Raw genomic sequence first — 25,332 nt, forward strand, 5'->3', positions numbered from 1 at the left:
TGGAAACGGCAAACTGGAGCCAATGGGAGTTGTGAGGCTCCATGCCTTTGGACCCTTAGATAAAAAAGTGGCGCGGGCCTGCTAGCAGCTTTCCCAAAGTGGGCCTGTGGCTCCCTTTAAAGAACGCTGTTTTAAACAAAGAGGGGGGAGATCAGAATGTTAAACCAAAGATTCTGATGCTCTTAGGGCCTTGTGATTATCCATTCACTTGCTGTATATGAACTTGCATGAACCACAGAAAATGTGTTCCCCTGTTGTCTTTTAGTTTTAGCTCAATAATAAATTAAACAAATGAGTTACAATTGCATTTACTTTTTGTTAATTTTAATTTTGTCATAAGTGATAGCAATACATGGAGGGGATCAAGGACGTAATATTTTCCCAGGTACTGTACTGCTATGTACTGGAGACTGGTCAGATCTTGGATGTACTTACCAGCCTGGAAAAGATGCTATACTATAGTACATTATCAATGTTTACACAGAACTCTCCATTTGAAGCAATGGCATGTGTTAGGTAATCATCAATGCCAGAAATGCCCCAAAGGTATTCAGTATTTTTAGTCACTAAGGCTATGTCTAGACTGCAGGCTTCTTTTGGAAGAAGATTCTCCGGAAGACATTTTCCGAAAAAACTTCTTCCGAAAGGGGGCGTCCACACTGCAAAAGCTCATTGAAAAAGTGATCTGCTTTCTCAAAAGATAGCTTCCACACTGAATGGACGTTATCTCGCATTTAAGCTGTGATTACTATAGATGGAGTGGCCACCAGAGAACCTGTGTTTTTTCCTCTTTCCTCTTCTTTCAAACTAATTCCCTCTTCACCATCCCCACACGCCATTTTCCGAAAGAGCTCTTTTGGAAAAAGGCTTCTTCCTCATAGAAAGAGGTTAACCCATGTCGGAAAACTCTTTCTGTTCTTTCGATTTTTTTTCGAAAACATGATTGCAGTGTGGATGTCAGTGAAGTTTTTATCAGAAAAACAGCTGTTTTTCCGAAAAAACTCTGTGGTGTAGACATAGCCTAACTGGCTCCACAAGACCAAACTCCCTTAATCGATCTTTGCTATTTTCTTTTTAAACACTAGTGTAGTGGTGTTAAAAATTACACAAACTATCTATTCAGATAATCAGGTTGAGTTCTAAATGTCCTTGTTACTCTGGCCCAAATGTTACAAAGTATTTAGGTATTGCTTTGCTCAGTGATGCAAGGCTGAAGTCTCATTTTCAAAGGTGACTTTGACACTTAGGGATACGCTGACTTCCAATGCAATGTAGGCTGCTAAATGACTTATGGTGACTTAGGCTCCTAAATCATGTAGACATTGCAGCGCTGAGCAGCACAGTCCCAGAATGTCCTTCAAAATTGTCAACTCTGTACTTAAGATCTTTTTAATTCACTACTGAATTCATTTAATGCTGCCTGGTGTCACAAGCCTTTTCAGATTCTTGTTGCACAGTAAATACTGTGCTGTGGTACAATGTCATTCAGATGCATGTGCTAACTTTGCACTAAGACAAATGAGATTTGCATCTATTGATTCTCTAATCCATCTGATTTAAGGATGCAACGGGGGAACACAACTTCTTGATTCAGGGCTGCTTGGCCACCGAGTAAGAGACTGCTGTCTGGTGCGATCCTGGTGTGTGTTAGGGGCGTTACACCAGTAGGTGATCAGATGGAGCTCTGTGATGTCCTGTACTATCCTCTCCTTTTCCTCTTGTACCAGTATTCCCTGGAAGTTGAGCACTTGGGCAGCTGCCCAGCAGAGATTCAGGTGCCGCCCAGCTGACTAGCAGAGTGCCCACAGCATTCACAGCTAGCATCACATGTTTCTATTGGTGGTGCACATCTGCACATGCTTTGGTGCATATACAAATTTTTTTCCATGCATGGATGGAAAAAATAGAGGGAACGTTGTTCATAACCCTAGCACACCCCCCAAATCCTCTTTTTCCCCTTTCAGTGGAGATGGAAGACATCTGATGTAGGAGGCAGCTGAGGTGCCTCTGCCCAGCTTAATGCCAGAAAAGAATACTTTACAGGGGGTATTCTCCTCTGCACTGCCCTGGCTCCTTTGTGTTGGACAGGCTAACGGGTTTGACAGAGTCTCTCCTGTTTGGTCACTCACCCTGCTTGCCCTCCCTTCCTCTCTTCCCCATCGGCTGGGAGCTGTGGGGAGTGAAAATTAGGACCTAACCATTTCTCTTGTGCACTCACTGAGAGTTATTCTGTGTTACCAAGTCCTTAGCTAGGGGTTTGCAGTCAGTCTCTGGAGCAGGACTGAGAATCTGCCTCAGGGTTTTGGCCTGTTTTGAATTTTCCTTAAATTTGGTTTTAAATTCACTTTACAAGCTAGTCTGTGATACTATCGCGTTGATTTACATAGGCTAGAGAGCACTGCAATTGTCATACGTTTTATTTCACCCATTAGATTAAGACCTTTTTAGCATTCTACAACTGGCAACGGCCGATTATGAATATTGTGAAAGGAATTGTGAGCACTTTATATCCTTTTATTCTGGACAGCTTGCTTTGAGGTTGCAAAGACAACTTGCAATATGATCGTCAGTACTTTCACAATATCTGTGGCATGTTGGCATATGGCTTTGAGTAATGAATGTTTTGAGTTTGTTTTAAAATTGGCAGCCATTTCATTCTTCTCCTGGCAAAGTTTCAGATGATTTGGCGGGAACAGAACTTGGATTTTTCCTCTTGAGGATGGCAGTGATGGGCCCGTCGGGTAATGCCTTGATGATATTCCAAGCTTCAAAACGGGTGAGTCCTTGCAGTACAGTTGTGTGCAGCTGCAATAGCTCATCACCAGGCTGAACAGGACTGCTTTGTTCTGATGCTGCTCCTGTGGGGAGAAAATGTATTGACTTCAGTTCTTTTGTGTGAAGAATCTTTGTTGCTGTGACTCAGCGACCAGGGAGAGCGTGACCAGGAACAGCTAACAGGAGAGTTTGGAGAGGGAGATTTCCAGGTAAAAGAGGAGTAAAAACGGGACCCTTGTGGTAAGTGGCTGTCTGGAGTGTGTGTTTGTGTGTGGGGGAGTTATTTGCAGTGTGCTGAGCTTGTGTTTGTCTGTTTGCTTTGTTTGTTTGTTTGTTTTGTTTGTTTGAAGGAGCTTCTAAAAGGTTTGAAATCTAGAAGCCTCTGTTAATTGGCTAAGCCTCAGTCAGGGGGAGGGGCTACCAGAGCTATATAAGCCTGTGACTCAGCGACCAGGGAGAGCGCGACCAGGAACAGCTAACAGGAGAGTTTGGAGAGGGAGTTTAGAGGGCACTAGTGACTTCTGACCTTCTTTAAAACATAACTCTTAGAATAATCCATATTCCAGAGGTTTAAAAAGAATCCCAGTTTATACTTAAACTTATTCATTAGAAAAATGGAGACAGAAGCCCAGCAGCAGAGTGGGGGCTATCCTGTTTATTGTGTCGAATGTAACATGTATGATTACCTGCCCTGTGGGAGGGTGGCATATGTGTGCACCCGTTGCAAGGAGCTCCTGACCCTCAGAGACCGAGTTCGGGCTTTGGAGGCCAGGGTGGCTGAACTGGAGGAGCTAAGGGAGGTAGAGAGCTATGTTGATGAGACTTTCCGGGACACTGTAGTACTGTCCCACCTCCAGTCTGAGAGCCCCAGTGTTCTTAAGGAGGATGAAAGTCTCAAGGGAACAGAGCATTCAATGGGACCCTCCTCCCAGAGGATGTTGCGGTATCCTCTCGCACTGAGGATACCTCTGAGGGGGAGGGAATGCCAGTTAGGAAGAGGCAGGTGTTAGTAGTGGGTGATTCGATCGTTAGAAACATAGATAGTTGGGTTTGTGATGACCGGGAGAACCGTATGGTCACTTGCCTGCCTGGTGCGAAGGATGCGGATCTCTCGAGGCATCTAGACAGACTTATGTGTAGTGCTGGGGAGGAGCCGGTGGTCGTGGTACATGTAGGTACCAATGACATAGGGAAGGGTAGGAGAGAGGTCCTGGAGGCCAAATTTAGGCTGCTAGGAAAGAGACTGAAATCCAGGACCTCTATGGTGGCATTCTCGGAAATGCTTCCAGTTCCATGTGCAGGGCCAGGTAGGCAGGGAGAGCTTCAGAGTCTCAATGCGTGGATGAGACGATGGTGTAGGGAAGAGGGGTTTAGATTTATTAGGAACTGGAGACACTTTTGGGAGAGGGGGAACCTATACAGGAAGGATGGGCTCCACCTAAACCAGGGTGGAACCAGACTGCTGGCACTAAACATTTAAAAGGCCGTAGAGCAGTTTTTAAACTAAGAGATGGGGGAAAGCCGATTGGTGCGAAGATGCACGTAAATCGGAAGGAGACTTCTCTTAGAGGAGAATCCATTGATAGAGATTCTCTAAGCTGTAGTCAGAAAGAGAGGAGGGGAGAGGGCAAACCATGGGCCAGAGCAGACAAACAACCGCATACAAAGGAATCCAATGCATCAGGGAAGGGCAGACAAATAAGCAGTGGCAAATTTTTAAAGTGCTTGTACGCAAATGCTAGGAGTCTGACTAATAAGATGGATGAACTAGAGTACCTCGTATTAAATGAGGAGATTGACATAATAAGCATCACTGAAACCTGGTGGAATGAGGAAAATCTGTGGGACATAATCATACCGGGATATAAAATATATAGAAAGGATAGAGCAGGCTGGGTGGGTGGCGGAGTGGCACTGTATGTGAAAGATAATGTAGAATCAAATGAAATAAAAATAGTAAGCGAATCAACATGTTCAATAGAATCGCTATGGATAGTAATTCCATGCTCCAATAATAAGAAATTAGCAGTAGGGATATATTACCAACCACCTGACCAGGACAGTGATATTGACATTGAAATGCTAAGGGAGATTAGAGAGGCTACCAAAATAAAGAACTCTGTAACAATGGGGGATTTTAATTACCCCCATATTGACTGGATACATGTCACCTCAGGAAGAGAAGCAGAGAGAAAATTTCTCAATAGCTTAAATGACTGCTTCTTGGAGTAGCTGGTGCAGGAACCCACAAGGGGAGAGGCAATTCTCGATTTAGTCCTGAGTGGAGCGCAGGATCAGGTCCAGGATATAACCGTTACAGGACCGCTTGGGAATAGTGACCATAATATAATAACATTCAACATTCCTGTGGTGGGAAGAACACCTCAGCAGTCCAGCACCCTGGCATTTAATTTCAAAAAGGGGAATTACACAAAAATGAGGAGGTTTGTTAGGGTACGTCTAGACTACATGCCTCTGGCGACAGAGGCATGTAGATTAGGCTACCGGACATAGTAAAATGAAGCGACGATTTAAATAATCGCCGCTTCATTTAAATTTACATGGCTGCCGCGCTGAGCCGACAAACAGCTGGTCAGCTGTTTGTCGGCTCAGCGCGATAGTCTGGACGCTCCCCTGCCAACATCAAAGGTATTTGTCAACCACCCAGATAAACCTCATCCCAGGAGGCATACCTGGGTGGTCGACAAATATCTTTGATGTCGGCAGGGGAGCGTCCAGACTATCGCGCTGAGCCGACAAACAGCTGATCAGCTGTTTGTCGGCTCAGCGCAGCACCCATGTAAATTTAAATGAAGCGGCGATTATTTAAATCGTCGCTTCATTTTACTATGTCCGGTAGTCTAATCTACATGCCTCTGTCCCCAGAGGCATGTAGTCTAGACGTACCCTTAAACAGAAATTAAAAGGCACAGTGACTAGAGCCAAATCCCTGAAAGTCAACCTGTGGAACTCCTTGCCAGAGGAGGCTGTGAAGGCTAGGACTATAATGGAGTTTAAAGAGAAGCTAGATAATTTCATGGAGGTTAGGTCCATAAAAGGCTATTAGCCAGGGGATAAAATGGTGTCCTTGGCCTCTGTCTGTCAGAGGCTGGAGAGGGATGGCAGGAGACAAATCGCTTGATCGTTGTCTTTGGTCCACCCTCTCTGGGGCACCTGGTGCTGGCCACTGTCAGTAGACAGGATACTGGGCTAGATGGACCTTTGGTCTGACCCAGTACGGCCGTTCTTATGTTCTTATGGATAGTTGTATGTTCCATGGGATAGGTGCATGAAAGTCAAGAATTTGCCACAGTGCAAATGCAGAGACCTCCAACACATTGTGAACCTTAGCCCCCTCTCATTCCAGGAGCTATAGCAAAAGTGCTCTCTTCATCTTCTGAATCCCTCAAAAGGATTCTCAATCTTTCTGCTAACTTGTAAATGCTGCTGTTTCCATGCAAAAGTAGCAGCACATTTCTGTATAAATGGTATGCAGTGTGGTCTAATTACAGAGCAAGTGCACAATGAAATATAATGCTACAGTTTAAAATAGCAATGACCGTGGGCTGGATCCTTATCTGCAGGGTGTGTATGTGTAAATACAGAGTTCAAATAGCCTACCTTTAAAAATCCTGTTGATGGTGATGGGTTTATCTCCATGGATGGAGCCTTTCCCGCCTTCCAGACTGAATCCTAAGCCAGCCGGTGTCTTTTCCAGAGTTACCGTGAGGACTGTGTCTTCAGTTGCTGGAAAGGAATCGAATGGTATCAGGAGGGGAACAGAGCAAGGCTACTCAGCTTTGGAAGCCCCGGGGGCCACAGTGATACTTACTGCACATGCCGAGGGCCGCAACTTAATTGTGGTAGCAAATACATGCAAATATATATGCACAGGGCTTGACAATCTATGTGGCGAGTAGATTACATCCCGGAAGAGCCGGGTTCAGGCGATCTGCACATGCGCAGAATGCCGGACAGCGCGGCTGGCGAGTGGGGCTCGCCATGGCTCAGCGAGCCCTCTATATGCAAATAGATTCTTTCATACTAACGGGCATGAATAGAAAGATTAAGGCAAGACTACACAACACACAGGCCCCATTTAAGTCAGTTCCGCTGATACTAATAAAATGCAATATTTACCCAATTTCCACCCATATGACAGCACTTTTAATGAGCAATGACAGTCCAGGAATTTAACTACTAAAATGTATATCAACAGAAGATCATTATATTGACTACTTTTTTGTTTTGGCTCCCTCCCACGGGTCACATGTTGAGTAGCCCTGGTATGGGGTATTCTGAAAAGTGAAAACATCTGTACAAAGAATGAGTTTTTCTTTGTTTAGTTTTGTGTTGGCAGGTGGAGGCAAAATAAGGCAGAAAATGACCATTTTTTTGCTCACTATAAAGTTGTTGATTCTACTACAGAAAGTTACTGGGAGTAGAGGGGAAATATAATTTTAGTGTATTGAACTCTGAGCTGAATGAAAAGGTTGGATTTAATATAAACGGCATTTGCTTGACTAACATAAAATGCTAGACACATATATATTCCTGGCTACGATATATATTCCAAAATTAAGAGATCAGTACAAGTGACCTGATGGTAATATTAAAACTAATATTAACTAAACAGCCAGTAATGTTCATTTGGGATATGAAAATATGATTACAAAGCTCTGACTTCTGAAAATACTTCTAAGAATGAAGATGATTCTTCAAATCTGTGTCTCCTCCCTGGGCCTTGAATGTAGCCAGCTGGTTTCTGGAGGCCAAAGTATGATTTCGGTAATCTGGAGAAAATATCCTTTCAAATAAATATTTTTCATAACACAGAAACTTGATGGGGGGGTTTGAAATAAAAGTTCATTACAACTCATGAGTAGTCATTATATATGTAGGTAGTCCGGCTAAATATGCTTGACATTATCTTCAGAGTTTTCTTGACGTTATCTTGATGTTTTCAGAGTTCCATTTTGAGGCTGAGCAGAGGGACACTATACTCATAGTCACCACAGGGGGGCAGCCAGTGCACAGGACACTATATTGCAGAGTGACCACTGAGGACATATGTACCACCAAGGGAACAGCCAGCTGGGAACGGGGCTCACCATCTTACCTGCCACTGGCCCAGGTAAGCGGCCCTCCTTCCCCAAAACTCAGCCCCCCTGCAGTGGGCCCCTGTGCTGGACCAGGGAAAAGGGGAAAACCCTGCCAGCCCCACTTCTGTGGCCCCACCAGGAGCTTTGCTGGGGCTGGGTAGCACAGCCCTTGTCCTTGTTGCAAGAGCCACATGAGGCTGGGCCCAGGGAGTGCTGCAAGAGGCGTCTGTGGCCCACCCCTGGAGTGGACCCAAGTAATGTTGGGGTAAGTCTTCTAGTTATACATACACTCAGAATCTTGATCCTGCAGATACATTTTGCAGGACTGGGGTTCCAGACAGCAGAGAGCACTATCAATGAGATAACAGGTCATTTAAAGCCTACTTCCTGGATTTTAAAATAATTGTACAACTTCTCATCACAACTCCAAGATGTATCTAGTTAAGTCGCATGCAACCCTTTGTAAAGGGCAAGGATTCTACAGTGGTGAGAACAGGGAGATATATAAATACCTACATTGATAGCGGATGTGGTTTAATGCAGCTGTAAAATACTTACAGGCTTCTGTGGAGGTTTCACTTTCTGTAGAATAAGTAGTGGAGTCAAGTGAAACATTAAAACTTTTTTCTTCCTCTGTAGCTTTTTTAGTCACTACGACAGCTTGTCTTGGCTGTCGGGCTTGGCGCATGATCACCAAGGCATCGTTGTGAGTGGCACCTTTAAGAGACTTTCCATTAATGGATAAAACTTCATCTCCTTTCTGGATGGTTCCTTCCTGAGATGCTAGTCCATTAGGAAATACTCTGTGAACCTAGTAGAGCCCCAACCACCACAAAAAGAGAAGACGTTACTAAATTTTACAGTTAGTGAGAATTTTTAATTTCTTAGCAAGCAAGCAAGCTTATATTTAAGCATCATGAATTGTAATTATTGTATCAGAAGCTTATTAAAATAAGGAAAAACTGGATAGCTTGTAGCTGGTACCAACTTTTGCTATCAGTATCAGATTCCAGAGAGTGTAACCAGGTCAGTCTTCTTGTCCTGAATTTGCACCACTGACTTAAAAAAAAAAATAGAGAGATGGACGGTGGGAGAGAATCAGAAGTTTGAAAAGAGGAATTTGGTTATTTAGTAAACTACCATCTTCCTCTGAATCCAGACTCAATCCATGCTGGAGTAGGTATTGTGTTCCTGAATGTGCTATCTTTTAGATGAGATACAAAAAAACGGAGGCCCTGATCACTATTGACAATAATCATTCCATTGCACTTCAAATCAGCATGTGAATCACAGGGTTCTGACAACATTCCATTCCAATTTTCTAATTATCTCCTTCCACCGTTTCCCATTTAGATATCAATATTCTTTTCCATTCCCTGCCCTATGCTGTTTTGTAAGATTCCTGGGTACTGCTAGGATGCATCTACACTGCTCTCGAAAATCAAAATAAGATACAGTTTGCGCTATGCAAATTGAGTAGCTTATTTCGAAATAACTTTTTTCATCATTTGGCACTCTTTACACAGCGCCAAATTTCAAAATACAGCACTATTTTGAGCCATCTCTTACTCCTTATACAGTGAGGTTTACAGATATGGTGAAATAGCATGTCTGCTATATTTCAAAATAGCGGACACGTTCAACAAACTTGGGTAGCTATTTTGGGATACTTCTGGTATCCCAAAATAATTTTGCTGAGTAGACATACCCTTAAAGTGCTACATTTTTTAAAAAAAAAAGGAATTTCTGAAAAATTGAAGTGGCAAAATGAATTCCATTTTTCTTGTTGTCACTTAAACTTTTTCAACATTCAAAAAGTTACACAGTAGGAAAAGGAAAACATGGGGGGATTGGGGAAACCTAGATATTGGTTGGCTAGTGCCAAAAAAAGAAAACCCAAAAATCTGGGGGGAGGGGAATGAAAACAAAAATGAAATGAATTTTGTTTCAATTTTCATTTTTTTTCCTGTAGAAAATATTCATTTTTGATGAAACCCCATTTTCTGTAAAGAACATTTATCAGCTGAAACTACATTGGCCAGCTCTAATTTTCTAATATTTTCTTATGTATAGAAAATTATCATTCTCACCATATTATTATGTTCTCTAGCCTTGAACTTGTCAAGTGGTTTTAACCTATCCTCATAGGCCTTCATTTTTATACCTTTTCCATTTTTTTGAAGTGCTCTTCTCAACTCATTCCATTTTTTTGCCACCTCTTTTTTAGACTGAGTGCTTTTTTTGGTAGCATTTTATGAGAATAATGTTACTTACAGTAACAACTTTGTTTTCTAGATCGATTCCTCCTGCCAAGCTGAATCCAAGACCAGCATCTTCTTCTTTATGTAAAATTGTAACTTGAATATCATCAAATTGCTAAACACACAAAAAAAATAATTCACATATATCCCATTATAATTCAAGATTACTAAAATAACTGTATATTTTTTCCTGTAACTACTGTGTATTCTGTCATGGCACGTAGACGGCTAAGACAAACTCTGTATTTGTTTTTATTCAATGGGCTGAGTTCACCTTGTTAACATCTACTATCTGAGAGAGTTTGTGTGTCTGTTCAAGAATTACTAAACGGTAAGGGCTAGGAACGCAAAATTTGGTATGCAGCTTCCTCTTATCATAACTTAAATCCAGGTGAGTGTTTGGGTGTGCCAGGAAAACAGGATGTTTCTAGAATGGGATTTCTTCTCATAAAACCATACAAAAAAGAGAAAGAATCACCAGTCTGGCTGGAGGCATGCCTGCCCATCCGGGACTGCCTCAGCCCTGACTCTCCCACCCCACAGGGGCCCGTTAAGGAGGGTGGGGTGGCCAGAGCTCCTCCACCCTGGATTTATATGGGAACATTGCTGGCTGTTCCTCTTAATCAAGAAGTGAGGGGAAAGTGCACAGTTTGCTGCATTTCTCACTCTGATGGGAATTTTGGGGCCAGATGAACCAGTCTCCCAGCTGTGCCCTCTGAAGCAGCAGTGGCCATGGAGAGGGGCTTCTCACCTAGGCCCAAGATGAACTCCTCATCCCAACCCCACCTCAGAGCAATGATTCAAATGAAGCACATATATTTTCATTTTATTTTCCAAAAGCCAAATATTACTTGAATTAAGGACCCAAGTAATGTTAGGTAAATCTTCTAGTGTCTTATAAATGAGTTACTGTCTAAAAGTTCCACTGCTTCAGTGAATGTGCTGTAAATTACAGTATATGAGAGACCACTGATCACTACTGAAATAGAGAGAGACAATATTATTGATTCAACAGTGAAAATTATGTGGAGAGTCTTCTAACTGTGAGAGGGAAAAACTTCTGTTATCTACAACTCATCTTAACTACTCAATGAAAGATTCCAAAATTCCTTCTAAACCTGGTTATTTTTAGTGTCTATTTTGTTAAAGTTTTAATGATAACAATAGCTTGGAATGAGCTGTATCAGTCTGTGTTACCCTTTTAGATTACAGTTATGAGGAGGGGAGATTCTCTCTCTCTCTCTCTTTTTTTTAACATACAACAGTGTTCTTAAGGATTCCAGTATAAATCACAGGTTCTCAGACTATTTGGAGAATAGTGTGTATGGAAATGTGGACGTACCTTCAAGGTAGCCTCATCTAGTGATTTTACTTCTTCTATAAGCTTCTTCAATTCTTCAGGGGAAAGCAGAGAGATGACTGACTGCCCAGATACACCAGATGCTTGAGATGAGCAGGGTTCCAGTTTCTCTTCCTCTTTCCCGCTGTCTGTTAAACTCGCTGTATAGTCTCTCAGTTCAGAGAGGCTTTCCCAGTTTAAAAAGGGAAAAGGGAAACATTAATTAGTAATAGCAGCTTCCACACCATTGCACAGTGCAGACCATTCTGGAATCTTCAGCTTTTGGACCATACTAGAGTGTAAATGTCAATGGGCCATGAGGTTCAGTTCTCTATTGATTTGTTCCCAGTAGTGCCTACAATGTACGGTGCAACATACCAGGAGGTGGCAGGGCTGCTGCCTCTATGATAACACTCTTGTGTGAGCAGGCATATCAAAGAATAAGAACCATCTTGAAACTTTGCTCCAACTCAAATTGATGCCTGAGCATTGGAAAGGGTTTAGAAACTTTTTTTTTCTTTTTTAAATGTGATTCTGGACTTCCCAAATAAACCTAGGATTGGGAACAGATAGCAAAAGTGCCATGCTTTTGTAAATAGACTAGACTCTTGTGAGAGAGATTGTTTTCACTGTTTCAAATCTGAACTATGAAATACTCATCCCCAGGCCTGCTAATGGGACTTGGAGGGGGCCAAGGGGGCCTTTTAAATTGCTGCCTGAGCATTGCATGATGCGCTTGGGTGGCTCTCAGAGCTGGCAGGGGACCGGGGGGTCTAGTGTAGCATGCTCCAAGTGACACTGAAGACTGACTTCCCCACCCGTTCTGCTTGAGGTCCCCCCCCCCATTTCCAGGAGTGTGGAACTGTCCCCCCTTGCCTTGGGTCCTAGCAAATCTGTCGGCCCTCCTGCCCATCCCAATTTTGCAGTTACAAGAGATTCAGATAAAGTATCTGAAAGTGCAGGTGCTTATCCAAACCATAAGCCTAAAGCCCATGAAATTAATTAATTACAAACAACCTTTGCAAAAGCTGTTAAGCACATAGCCTCCCCCTCTTCTCTTAATAACACTGTCATATCAAACTAGTAGCACAGAGGGCATGTCTGCAAACCAGAGATGAGACTAATTTTTTTCCATAAAATATTTTGAAGTACATAGTTGGAATACCCTTAGAGAATGCTCTGGGGCAAGGTTGTAGGTTCATGTCCTGCTTTTAAAATAACTTCCCCAAAATTTTAACTTCTAGTTATTTAACTTTTTTTCCAGATTCTTCAAGTGGTTTGACATTTATAAAATACTGTGGAAAAAATGATTATTAAAAAAAAATCTAACGTTGATAACCTGAGCAGGGCAAACCCTTATAAGAAGAAAGACCCTCTGGGGAGGTGCAGGGAATTGTCTTGAGGAAGTTGGCATGCCATGTTGGCTGTGTTATCTGGTATAGCAGAAATTAGACCTTCTCCTTCACCGACCCTAAAAGACCATCAGTGTAGCACTGCACTAACATAACAGCAGAATTTGGCCTAAAATGTTGGGAAATGGGTGACCCTGAAAAAGGAGATGGACTTACTCTCCAAACTACCCCAATATTGGGATTCTTCTGGCTCCAAGCCATGAAGAACCCAGGGATACTGTGGCTTGAAGGAGCTGGCAGTATAAAAGCCTACAAATCTGTTTGATCAATGGCAGTGTGCATTTGACTGATCCTTTCCATTCCTCTGAGGAGTTGCTAACTCCGTCGACACTTCAAGCAACTATACTCCTATCTAAATTGCCTGAGGTACGGATGAATTGCTTTGTGCAGTGGGTGGGGAGAGGGAGGAGCTAGTCTATTTACCAGCACGGCTTTTCAAAAATGAACTTTAATAAGGTATCTTACTTAAGAGAAAATCCAGTGTCTGAATGATGACTCTCACTCGCAGGTGAGTGAGGAGCTCCATTCTCTTCCGTGGAGGACTGAGGTGATGCTTCCACAGTGCTCCATGGATTGTTCCCAGAAATGATCGGTGACTGAGGAAGGCAAAGCAAAGATTTCATTAAAGCAGAGGACACTTGACTGCTGATGGAATAGATTTTGCTGTATTTTTCATCATGTGTCTTCATTTCACAAGACTGGCTAGCAGTAAGGGGGAAGCTTCGTGTTCTTTGGCTCTGAGCTTTTGCTACTGGGCAGTGAAGTTCTGTGGCTTGCGAAGGTAATAAGTCCAAGGAAATTTCAGTACTTGTGCTGTTGCTTCTCTTTGGATTAGGAGCAAGTGCCTCTGTGGGAGAGCAGGATCTGTCCAGGCTCTGTGTCTTTGAAACCACAGCTGGAGTTGATTGTAGTTGTCTGTTATCAGAACCTTGATTATAAGCGGCTTGGTTTGAATTAACTGCAGGTGATTCTGGCTCTTTTGGGCTGGGAGAGCTTTCCTTCCGGAATGATGACTGTGGGCTGGGAGAGCTTTCCTTCCAGAATGAGGACTGTGGGTTGGGAGAATTTTCTTTCCGGAATGATGGCTTTGGGCTGGGAGAGCTTTCCTTCCAGAATGAGGACTGTGGGCTGGGAGAATTTTCTTTCTGGAATGATGGCTTTGGGCTAGTTTTTCTGTTTCCTTTTTCAGGAGACTGAGGAGCACTGAAAGTTTCAAATGAGTTTATTCTCTGCTTTATTGATGATCCTCTGGGTGAGGCCCGTGATAAACTGGAGCCCCATTCTTTGCCAGAAGGACTCGGGGGGTCAGTGGAACTTTGATCTGCCCGTGTGCTGATAAGTGAATTTCCTTTCTTCAAACCTTTGAGGCTTTGGCGGAACCAGGCTGGTTTAGGTGCTACTGGAGGGCCCTTTTTCCCCATGTCACTTTCATCTGATTTGTGTGCTTTTGAAGCATCTGTTTCTGCTTCTGATGTCTGCAGCACCACTTCCGGACAGCTGGGACCTCCATTTTCTTCGTTTGCGTTGATGTTGGGGTCCAACTCTAAGTGACTGCTTTCTCCACTCATCGTAGGATTAAACAAGCTTTTGATGCAATCAGAAATTCTCACCCAGGGGTCTTCTGCTGGAGTATCAAGACTGTAATCTACCCGTGCTTGTCTTCTAAGAACAGGCCTTTGTACTGATGAGAGAGGATTCCCTGTGTTGTGGAAACAATTATTGTACATAAGCTTTCTTTTCATTCTCTCCATATATTCCTTTGTATGCATCACTGATGCTTCACTGCCTGGGGGCTTCTCTACATTCAAGCCTGCAACAATCCTCGCAGGCTGGATCAAGGCATGTTGCGTGCCACATCAGGCCAGCGGGACTTTGCCTGGTAGGGCAGAGGGAAGTGGCTCTGCACACTGCCGTTCTTCCTCCCCCTGGCTGGGGGACCAGCAATGCAGGGAAACTAACACAGAGAAGATCTGCCACTATGTTTGCTTGCAGGCTCTGCCCCTCAGTCCCACTGGACAAAAGTGACAGGGGGAGATGCCTGCAGACACAGGGCAGTGCAGAGTCACCTGTGTCCACCTGGGAGCTGCACTAGCTAGTTGCCCCAATTCGCTGTCCCCTCCCACTCAGACCCCGCATCCCAGCCCATTCCTGCACCTTACCTCCTGCCTAGACCCATATGCTACATCCAGCCCACTCCTGCACCCTTGCTCCCGCCCATACCCCTCACTCATTTTTGGCTCTACCCCAGAGATGGGGGCCCCCACAAAATCTACTAGCCCAGGGCCCCCAAAAGAGTTGATCCAGTCCTCAAGGTAAACCCAAGCCCTAAGCCTTGCCCCCCTCCTTAACCCAAGGTGAAGAAGTTGAGTGTCTGTCTCTCTTTTTTTCTTCTGCTTCTCAGTTGGGAGTCTTGTCTATGAAGGTTTTTTCCTCTCTTTCTTGGGGCCTTTTGATGTGTGTGGATTTTGTGTGTGTGTGTGTGTGTGTGTGTCTGACATGTGTGACCCCTGACTGATTTTTTTTTTTTGTGGGTCAGTGGCCCCCGGCCCCAAAAACACTCCCCACCCCTGCTCTATAGGTAACCCTCCCCCCAATATACTGGGCCACTGAAATCGTGCAAGCTACAGCACTGTCATGTGAAAATATGACTAAATTTATGTTGACTCAATTAAAGCAGATTGAAGTAGCGGGTATCACAGCAAATACAAAAAGTAATTGTTCCCTTTCTGCCTTTGAAAGCATGTTCTTTAAATATTATCACTCATAGAGACCTCTGTTTAATTGATGGGTCTACAAACATGTCTCTCCAAATGTCTGTGCACTTCTCTAGTGCATACAATTTTTTCTGTGATGTAGGGTGTTTTGTGTCTCATGGACTTGTTAAATCTCTTCCTGACTTTATGTGCAGACAGGACTGTGGTGACACAAGATTTGGGTTGTTTTTAATAATTTCCTTCAGTATAATGAAACAAATAGCTACACAGGAAATGTTGCCATTTTAAATACTACTAGCTGGCATTTCATTTAATTTCACTCACAGAATCAACATTTTATCCACTTTGTGTCAACTGTCTACATTACACGCTGTTCAGTTTTGAAACTATAAATAAAAAATGTCCTGTGGTACATACTAAAAATAAAATTCACTTACACTTAGTTTTAATATAAGCAAATAAATAAAGTATCTTCTGAAAACAAGTAGTGATTCTATGTATGCCTGTTACCACTTATTCTGTTTAATAACAGACAATCCATTCAGCTTTTTTGTGTAGTTCACACTGTGACTCAGAGGAAGTTAATGTAGAAGTGTGTTCAGCCAGTAATTTATCATTTTGCTGCAGTCTGTTTTTTTTTAAGATGGAATTGGAATGAATGCAAAACTTATTAACCCTGCTAAATATTTTAGTCATCACAGTTGCTTTTGAAACAAACGGAATGAAGCACATACCTGGATTTGCTTTCCTTTCTTGGTCTCTGTTTGCTGCCACTACAACTGAGTGTTCAGTACCTCTTGATGTTATAGAAGTTGCAGAGAGACTGTGGGTTATAACTGTTTTATTTCCCTGTAGCAGCAGGTCTCCTTCCTGTGGAATAAACAGGAAATAGAACCATGTCAAAACGAAATTGCACAAACCACATTATATATGAGCATGTAGAAAAATGCTCTTCATTTTCTTGTTTTTAATCAGAGACTAAAAATATTAATCAGCAATAAAACGTGATTTGTTCTCTGCTTCAGGAAGGGGGGCAAGATATTTTATGTATGTATGTAAATACATCAGAAAAAAATGTTAACATCTCAAATTTTGATGGACTGTGTATGCTGGGTACCACAACAAAGCAAGATATTGGCTGCTACAATTTGACACTTCTAAAACCAACCACACAATAAACTTTTGCAAATCAGTTAAGTAAAACCAGAAAATGAACTATCTAGCTAGTGCTTTTATTTTACACAGTGCTTTTCTTTGTGGCTCCTTTACCCCAAAACACAAAATTATGATGGCTGGAACTTCAAGACCAAAATTTCCCCCCTTTATTTTTAGTTGGAAATGCAGAATGAGAAGTTTTGTTTGAGGCCACAGTAGATACTATTGGAGGCAGTCATTAGCAGATGCTCTACAATTACTAGATTACTCTGTAACTAATGGCACAAAGTTACCATCTGTTCTGCTGGGAGCTCCTCCAGAGTAAAAACTGAACTGCAAACTGCTGAGTTCCAGTGTTACGGGAACCATAAATGGGAGAAATTTTGAAACAAAAGTGAAGGTATCCTATAAAAATCCGACTACAGTAAAACTCCAATAGTCCGGCATCCAATTGTACAGTACTCCCGATAGTTCGGCATCAAAATGGCAAGAGCCTAGTGAGTGAGCCTCGGCAAAAAATGAGTCACAAGGCAGCAGCTGAACCGAGCGAAACCAGACGGGACCGAGTGAGTCTGCCACTGGCATTGTGCCACGCTGGACTGTGCTTGTGCTACAAAAAAAAAGGGTTAAAAACTCTTTATATACAGTATATACTGTGTGTGTATATATATAACCAGCTTATAGTACCTCCTGATAGTCCAGCATATCCGATAATAGGTCCCAAAGGTTCCGGATTATTGGCAGTCTGCTGTATTTGGCAACTTGAGCATTCTGACAGTAGTGGGGTTTGCACTTACTCCTCACTATTCCAGTAAAGTGGGGGAGGGGAGCCTCAGGCCTGAGGGCCAGATGCAGCCCCCAGATTGCTTTGATCTGGCCCCTGAGGCTTAGGGCTTCCCCCTAGCACTGGGGAGCCTGCGCTCGCACTCTAGCCCACCCCCATCCCCTGCCACCTACCACGGGGTTGGAGCACACACAATTTACTAGCGTAGGCCCCCCTAGGCTCTGGTGTGCAAGGGGAATGTGGGAAGTGTCTTTCTCCTCCGTTGGGGACCATGTCAATGAGGGGTTTTTTGTCTTCTCACTTGTATGTGGCCCCCAACTGATTTTTTCCGTGGCGCTATGGCCCCCGATCCAAAAAGGGTTCCCCACCCCTGCAGTAAAGAGTTTACCTCTGTCAAGTTCCTGATCATCGCTGGCCATGGTCGTCTCAATCTGGGCTGATTTTCTAATCACCTTCTGGATGGCAGCAGTTTGTGTTCAGTCATCAAGAATGACTTCTGTCTTTTTAATATGGTGTTACCCAGACCCGCATGTCATCAAGAGCTTAGCCATCACTTGAGACCACACGATAATCGTGCAAATAGTTAGAGTAATAATGAATTATTTTCATAGGGGCAGAAAGTAAATTTTATCCTGATTCAAATTCATTTTAAGCATTACAATGCAACTAGCTTTGCATCTTTCTTCCAGTTAGGAGCCTGATCTCAGTTGAAATGAAATAGGAATTTTGGATGTGCAAGGAACACATGATCAGATCCAACTGTGTGCTCCTGACTGATAGGGACTGTACCAATTTGCGTACTGACATAGAGCTGTGTACACTGCTAGACTATATATATATATATATATATATATATATTGTAACCTGTGTCTGTCTGTGTCTGAGAGTCCATTTGTTGAAAAACTCTGCCTAACCCGTAAGAGCTATGACCACCAAATTTGTTATGCATTTGCCTCTTACTCTAACTTAAACCGAGGTCAGGGTTTGGTTGTGCCTGGAAAATGAGAAGTGTCAGGAAAGGGACTGCAGATTGAACCTCTTTAGTCTAGAACTTTCTGGTCCAGAATCATCCGTCATCCAGAATAATTTTAGTTAGCCAGATGTCCACTTTTCATGAGTGTGGCCAAGTTTCCCAAGGTCCCATAAAGTTTGGGACCTATCTCTCAGTGTTCTGTGCTGTAATATAACTCTAATTTACCCATAAGTATACTCTAAGGGTGTGTCTAAACTACATCTCTCTATCGGCAGAGAGGTGTAAATTAGACACATCAAAATTGCTAATGAAGTGGGGATTTAAATATCCCATGCTTCATTAGCATAAAAATGGCAACCGTGTTTTTTGGCATGGAGCTTTGCTAAGAAAAAAGCAGCAGTCTAGAGGCTGATCTTTCAAAAAATATAGCCTTTTTTGAAAGATCCTGTAAATCTCATTGTAAGCTCCGTGCCGAAAAAAAGTGGTGGCCACTTTTATGCTAATGAAGTGCAGGATATTTAAAATAGAAAGATGACCAATTTACAAATTGCAAATTATTGCATGAAGCCTCTTTCGAAAGTAAATTGGAAAAAGATTTGCATTTTGCGTACTGCAAATTGCTTTTTTTTTCCAATTTAACATTGCAGTGTAGACCTAGACTAGCAGTTGTAATCTGTAAAATATTACAGTTTAAAGCACAGTCATAAATTTCAATTAAGTAATTTTTGGCTTGAAAAAAGCAAGTTTACAAATCTCCAAAAATGATACCGAAAACTATGGCCAGTACTTTTCAAATTGAGTAATATGACTTGTTTGAGGGATGAAGGAAAATAGAAGGACACTAATAAATCCTTGACTCAATTATCTTAAATACATTCTGAAAAGTAGAAATTTTCTCTTCCTTAAAGCCACCAGCCTAAGAGACATGAAGTCTTTCAAAGGAAGCTTTCTTTAACTGCACTAAACTTCCCTGAGTGCGTATTTATGTCAGGATTTCTTTTGTTTCCCTTATTACTGCAGAATCATAGTTGCAGCTTAATAAGCAAGAATTGCATTATTTCTGTGCTTGGAAAATTACTTGTTTTAAATGGGACCCCAATAAGCAGTTTTTTCTTGTCTTGTTTTCCCTAACAAGGCTGATTTTATAATAGCTGTTTATGTGAATGCATATATTTCTATTGCACTCCACAGAGGAGGTTAGGAGTTGTTATATTACTTGCTTTATGCTATACATTAATCAAGGCCTTTACTGTTGTGTAGGTTTATTTTCATTGTTAAGCCTCGAGCTGATGGTTGTTCAGTTTTATTTGTTTCACCTGGCACTAAATTCTGTTAATTTCTACTAGCCTATTACTAAACTCTGGGTTCCTTTTTTTAAACAAACCACAACTCAGTTTCCTCACACACAACACAGAACCATACACACTTATGCAAATGTACTTCTCTGTTTCTGGTTAATTCTTTTGGGGGAAGGCGAGATGGACATCTGATTGTATAAAATAATTCACTTAATTTTAAGACTACAAAAGAGCTAAGCTAATCAACAAGTAAGAGAGAGAGAGAGAGCACTCGAGAGAGTCCATGGTCCTTTTAACTATGTATTTAAAGCATTAAGGCCTTATCTAGGTCATTAGGGATTTGGGGCAAACTGTTCCCATTGCTACTAATACCAGTGCATTTCCTCCAGTGAGCATGCTAGGGCTGTTTCATAGTATTGTTCTTGTTTATTGAGGTCACTGTTCATTGAATGGCTTGGCTCTGTGAATTTGCTGTTGTAGAGTCAGGGAGATTGAGAATGGAAAGGTTGCATGCTCTGCCTTTTCTGGCCAGCAGCCCACTGCTGTTCCAGTCCCATTTGACCAGAGACTGCCAAATACTCTGAATTGTTTTGTACCGATGACATATGTTCACGTGGGGACTATCTCATTCATTCTCACTCCTGTCTGCATTTGTCCCTGCCTGTTATGCATTTGTCCTTTACTTCTGGAAAACATACATTTCAGCACTCCTCTGCCAAACAACCCTCGTTTGGGAGGGAGAGGGTTCAGTTTAGGACTCAGATTCAAATTTCACTAAACAGATAACATATCAGTTTACCTTCTGAATATCAGAACATTTTAAAAGGTGAAAAAGCCTCACTGGTTTTCCTAAAACCTTTGAGGACTATGCAGGGTTTGTCTTACCTGAACATTGGCAGAAGATGGGCTCCCATCATCCTGTAGCATAGACTTCTCTTTCATGTCTGTGTTACACTGGTCAGTGTCTGTGCAGTCTTGTTTAAAATACTTCCTGGGTGGAGGTTTGGGCTTTGATGATTTAGGTTTTCTAACAAGAATCTCTGAAGATCTTTTTACATTCTGAGAGGGATGGTCTGCTTCGTGGCCAGTGGGAGAGGAATGGTTCTCCAAACTGGTTCCAGGCAATGAATCCAGCAAGCCAGGCTTTCTGCTAATTGGTACGTCGACACTGTGTACTTTTGCCTTCAAGTCAGCAAGCTGGTATGTGGTGCCATTATTGCACGATGACCTGGTGTTGTAACTGCTGTCGCTGCTGGAACGGGTCATTAATTTCTGAGCTCTGTGGTTGCAAGAAGCAGTTGTCTTCTCAATGTGTTTTTCATGCTGGTATCTGCCATGCCAGCTAGTTTCCAGTCTTTTAAAACCTGTATCAGCAACATGACTAAAATATATAAAATGCAGCATATACCTTAATGGAAATAGATCTATTCAAAGCATTTACTTCTATGGTTGTTCAATTAGATCCACTATAGAACTAAGCGCTCTGATCAGTGTACCACAGCGAAAGGGGGGGAAAGCATTTGTAGATCAAGGAATCCTTATTTGTTAGGCACAAACAGAACTACCAGTATACACTGTTCTCCTCTATAGTTTATTGGTGGTTCAATCTATTACCCTCACCCCATTTGAGAAAGAAAGGAGAGGCAAAATGACGCTCATATAATAATGCACTGTCATAATAAGCAGGGCCGGCTTTAGGAAGTGCAGGGCCCGATTTGTGGGGGGCAGGGCTGTGCATGCACCACGCACCTGGGAGCGGGGCCCTCTTAGGCTTGGGGCCTCTCTCTGAGGTGCGGGACCCAATTTGGGGGAATCAGCCTAAAACTGGCCCTGATCATAAGCACTATAGTCTGGAACTTGGCAAGTAGCCCAAAGCGTAAGCTAATGTGTTGTTGCCAAAAAGGCATCAGGGTTCTACGTGGGCCTACGAGACATTTTGTTTGTTGTTGCTAATGTGGAAGGTTGCCAGATTCCACTGGTTTCTGTCTGAGTTACTTTTTTCCTACAGGTATTACTAAAGTGACATGCATGTAAAGTGAAGTGAGATGCATGCTGATTGCACCCAACATGGACTGAGAGTCATGCGCTCCCTCGGAATCCAATCAAGGTGCTGCTATGGCACAGCCTGCAAATTGTAAGTACGCAGCACGGTTAGTCTCTGGGAGAGGGTAGTTTTGCTATCTTGGTTACCACAATCTCATGGCTTATTAAGATGGGGGGCTACTCATGCAGCCCACTCACTAGCCTAAGTTGCCAGTTGCTGGGCTACGCTGCACCTGGGAACAAGCCTCCCAGTCTGAGAAGACAAACTCGTGTTAACAGGGCTCACGCTAGGATGCTAAAAATAGCAGTGTGGACATTGTGGCTCAGACAGAGACTCCGACTAACAATCCAAGCTCATCACCACTACACCCAGCCGAATCTTTGCCCAAGCTGCACTGTCCACAGCTCTGGCTTTAGTGTGCAAGCTCAAGCCCTCCTAACACACATTTGTCTATCTGAACTGGGGTGTAGACATACTGTTGGAGGTCAGCCAGATGTCTTGCACTTTTTACACCATTCTCTGGCAGTGTGTCTGAGAATGGATTTCAGTCGTATAGCTCTACACTCTTTCCTCCTCCTTTCCCTTCTGCTCCAGGTTACTTGACTCGTTTGGTATCTGAGTCAATGCTAAGTTATAATGTCTCAGCTAGCTGAATGAAGTCCCCTTACCTTCGGTATTCCATAGGTGCCTCTCCTTTCCAAATTTGTTGTTTTCCACAGCTTGTGCCACAGCTTCCTTTAGCTGCTGTTCGGATACCTACAAAATGTTGTGTCATTCTGGGTCTTGCAAAGCTCAGCAAAAGATTGGCTCATCACACAACTCCCCATTCTTGCAAACGCTTTCTCCCAAAAATAGCCCTTATGCAGGCAAGTAGTCTCAATGAAATTAATAGGCATAAGCTTGTGAGCAAGGATTGCATGCATGAGGTAGGGTTTAATTAGTAATATATGTTCAGTGCGACTGAAGCCTCAGTATTGACAATCTAGATAAATGGAACATTTTTCAAGAATAAACGGAAGCTTAGCCATTGTACAAGATACATAAATCTGGGTTTGCCATTATAGGGTACAGGCTGAACCTCTCTAGTGCAGCACTCCCAGGACCTGACTGGTACTGAACTAGAGAATTTGTTGCACTCTTGGAGGTCAATAATGTCTAGCAGCATTATCAACACTTCCATTACTTATGGACTCTTAGAAGACATGTAGGGATTAATTAGAGCTAAATGGCAGCAAAGGACACTGAGAGCCAGGGCTAGTGGCTATAAACACACTTTTCTGGACCATGGAAAACTTGGCCACAACAATGATAAGTGGACATCTGATAACTAAAATCATGCTGGACCATCGATGTTGCCAGATCAGAGTGCCGGACTAGAGAGATTCAACCTGTATCTGGAGGGTGTGCTTTTTGTTGCTCAAATTAACCGTGTTAATAGTTAATAGACTACTAGAAAGCATTTTTAAAAGAAAATACCATAAGGATAAAATATTTCTTTCATATCACTCAATCTAATAGCAAGAATTGGCTGGGTAATATTATGCTGCCTTGTAATTACATTCAAGGAGAGCAGCTTAAAATCAATACTATTGAGTTTCACATTCTGTTCTTTATGTGCATTTCATCTTTCCCTGCTCATACTCCTCAATGAGAAGTTTCTCTTGAATGAGTTTCAGATACTCTTGTTTTCTAAGAAGCATATGTTGCATGTAATTGTTCCTGAAAACTTGTTTCTTACTTTTTTTATTCAAATAGTGTCCCTGCTGATCTCGCACCTCATATTTCTCCATACATAAGACAGCTCACTATTTTGCATTTATATAGCTTTGGTTTGTACTTTATCCTATATCTTAGGTACAGTAAGAGTTACTGCATGTGTATCAGCAAGTTGTTATTTCTCAGACTGATTTATACTAGGGCTGTAAAGCAATAAAAAAATTAATTGTAATGAACCATGCTGTTAAACAATAGAATACCACTTATTTAAATACTTTGGATATTTTCTACCTTTTCAAATATATTAATTTCAATCAGAACACTGAATACAAAGTGCACAGTACTCACTTTATATTTATTTTTTATTATACATTTTTGCATTGTAAAAAAAACCGGTATCACGCTCCACATGTCATCCCTCTCAGGTTTTGGATGGCACTTCAAATTCTTAAACCTTGGGTTTAGTACTGTAGCTATTTTTAGAAATCTCACATTGGTACCTTCTTTTTATTTTGTCAAATCTGCTGTGAAAGTTTTAAAATGAACATGTTCTGAGTCATCATCTGCTGTCACATGAAATATAGGACAGCATGCAGGTAAAACAGAACAGGAGATGTACAATTCTCCCCCAAGGAGTTCAGTTACAAATTTAATTAACACATTATTCTTTTAAAAAGCATCAACATGGCAGCATGTCCTCTGAAATGGTGGCTGAAACATGAACGTTGACAAATGAACATTTAGCAACGCAAATACCTTGCAACACCGGCTACTAAAGTACCATCTGAACACCTGTTCTCACTATCAGGTGAGACTGTAAATAAGAAGTAGGCAGCATTATCCCCTGTAAATGTAAACAAACTTGTTTGTCCTTAGTTATTGGCTGAACAAGAAGTAGGATCAAGTGGACTTAAAGGAACTAAAAGTTTTACATTGTTTTGGTTTTGAGTGCAGTTATGTAACAAAAAAAAGTCTACATTTGTAATTTGCACTTCCACTATAGAGAGGATTCACTACAGTCATTTTATGAAGTGAACTGAAAGATACTATTTTTTATCATTTTTACAGTGCAAATATTGATAATCAAAACTATGAAGTGAGCACTCTACACATCATATTCCGTGTTCTAATAGAAATCAATATATTTGAAATTGTAGAAAAACCCTCCAAAATATCCAATACATTACAATTGATATTCTATTGTTTAACAATGCGAATAGTCAAGATTAATTGACAGCTGTAATTTATACCAGATTCTGCTACCAGTGTTAGTGTTAGTAGTTTCTTAATATTTGCTTTATTCGGAATCAGAATAATGTGGAATGCTACCTGTGGATCAGGGTGTCTGCTAATAATAATCTGCACAGCACCAGGACTGCAGTGACTTAGAAGAGCATAAACTTCATTAAGTGTCATATTTTGGACTGGCGCTTCATTAATTTCTATGATTTCATCTCCATACCTACAAAGGGATAAAAAGAAAAATCCAGCATGGGTGGCTGTAGACTTTCCATTGTTATTTCCAGTGCATTGTTCCATCATAACTGTGACCATGCAAAAAAAAAAAACATGCATGAGGTTGAGATTTATTATGGTCACAAATTTACATTAGTTTGTTTCACTGAGCCCCTAGGGCCCACCACTGGAAAGGGAATCAGCACTGGGATGTGAAGTTTCCTCATTGTTTGCAGTCTCCATGAACCTGAATTTTCTGCTGAATGCAGCTGGTAAGTGGAGAAGAGAGTGCAAAGGACCTATT

At 42.0% G+C, this 25,332-nt stretch overlaps 1 protein-coding gene across 3 annotated transcripts in view; it reads right to left on the reverse strand.

The window, feature by feature from the left end:
- Nucleotides 1-235: 235 nt before the first annotated feature.
- The window catches only part of IL16 (interleukin 16), an 83,150-nt gene continuing 58,053 nt past the window's right edge, over nucleotides 236-25,332 (reverse strand). For all 3 annotated transcript variants that reach the window (XM_075897118.2, XM_006139266.5, XM_075897117.2), the window contains 10 exons: nucleotides 24,903-25,035; nucleotides 22,526-22,613; nucleotides 20,699-21,177; nucleotides 16,338-16,473; nucleotides 13,355-14,588; nucleotides 11,481-11,664; nucleotides 10,152-10,253; nucleotides 8,436-8,688; nucleotides 6,397-6,522; nucleotides 236-2,858 (listed from right to left, as the gene is read on the reverse strand). In XM_075897118.2, coding sequence (XP_075753233.2) covers nucleotides 2,653-2,858; nucleotides 6,397-6,522; nucleotides 8,436-8,688; nucleotides 10,152-10,253; nucleotides 11,481-11,664; nucleotides 13,355-14,588; nucleotides 16,338-16,473; nucleotides 20,699-21,177; nucleotides 22,526-22,613; nucleotides 24,903-25,035 — 2,941 coding nt within the window. In that variant the 3' untranslated portion in view covers nucleotides 236-2,652. The remainder of the gene's footprint in view (nucleotides 2,859-6,396; nucleotides 6,523-8,435; nucleotides 8,689-10,151; nucleotides 10,254-11,480; nucleotides 11,665-13,354; nucleotides 14,589-16,337; nucleotides 16,474-20,698; nucleotides 21,178-22,525; nucleotides 22,614-24,902; nucleotides 25,036-25,332) is intronic.

This window comes from Pelodiscus sinensis, chromosome 14 (assembly GCF_052426305.1).
Source record: "Pelodiscus sinensis isolate ZL-2025 chromosome 14, ASM5242630v1, whole genome shotgun sequence".
Taxonomy (NCBI): domain Eukaryota; kingdom Metazoa; phylum Chordata; order Testudines; family Trionychidae; genus Pelodiscus; species Pelodiscus sinensis.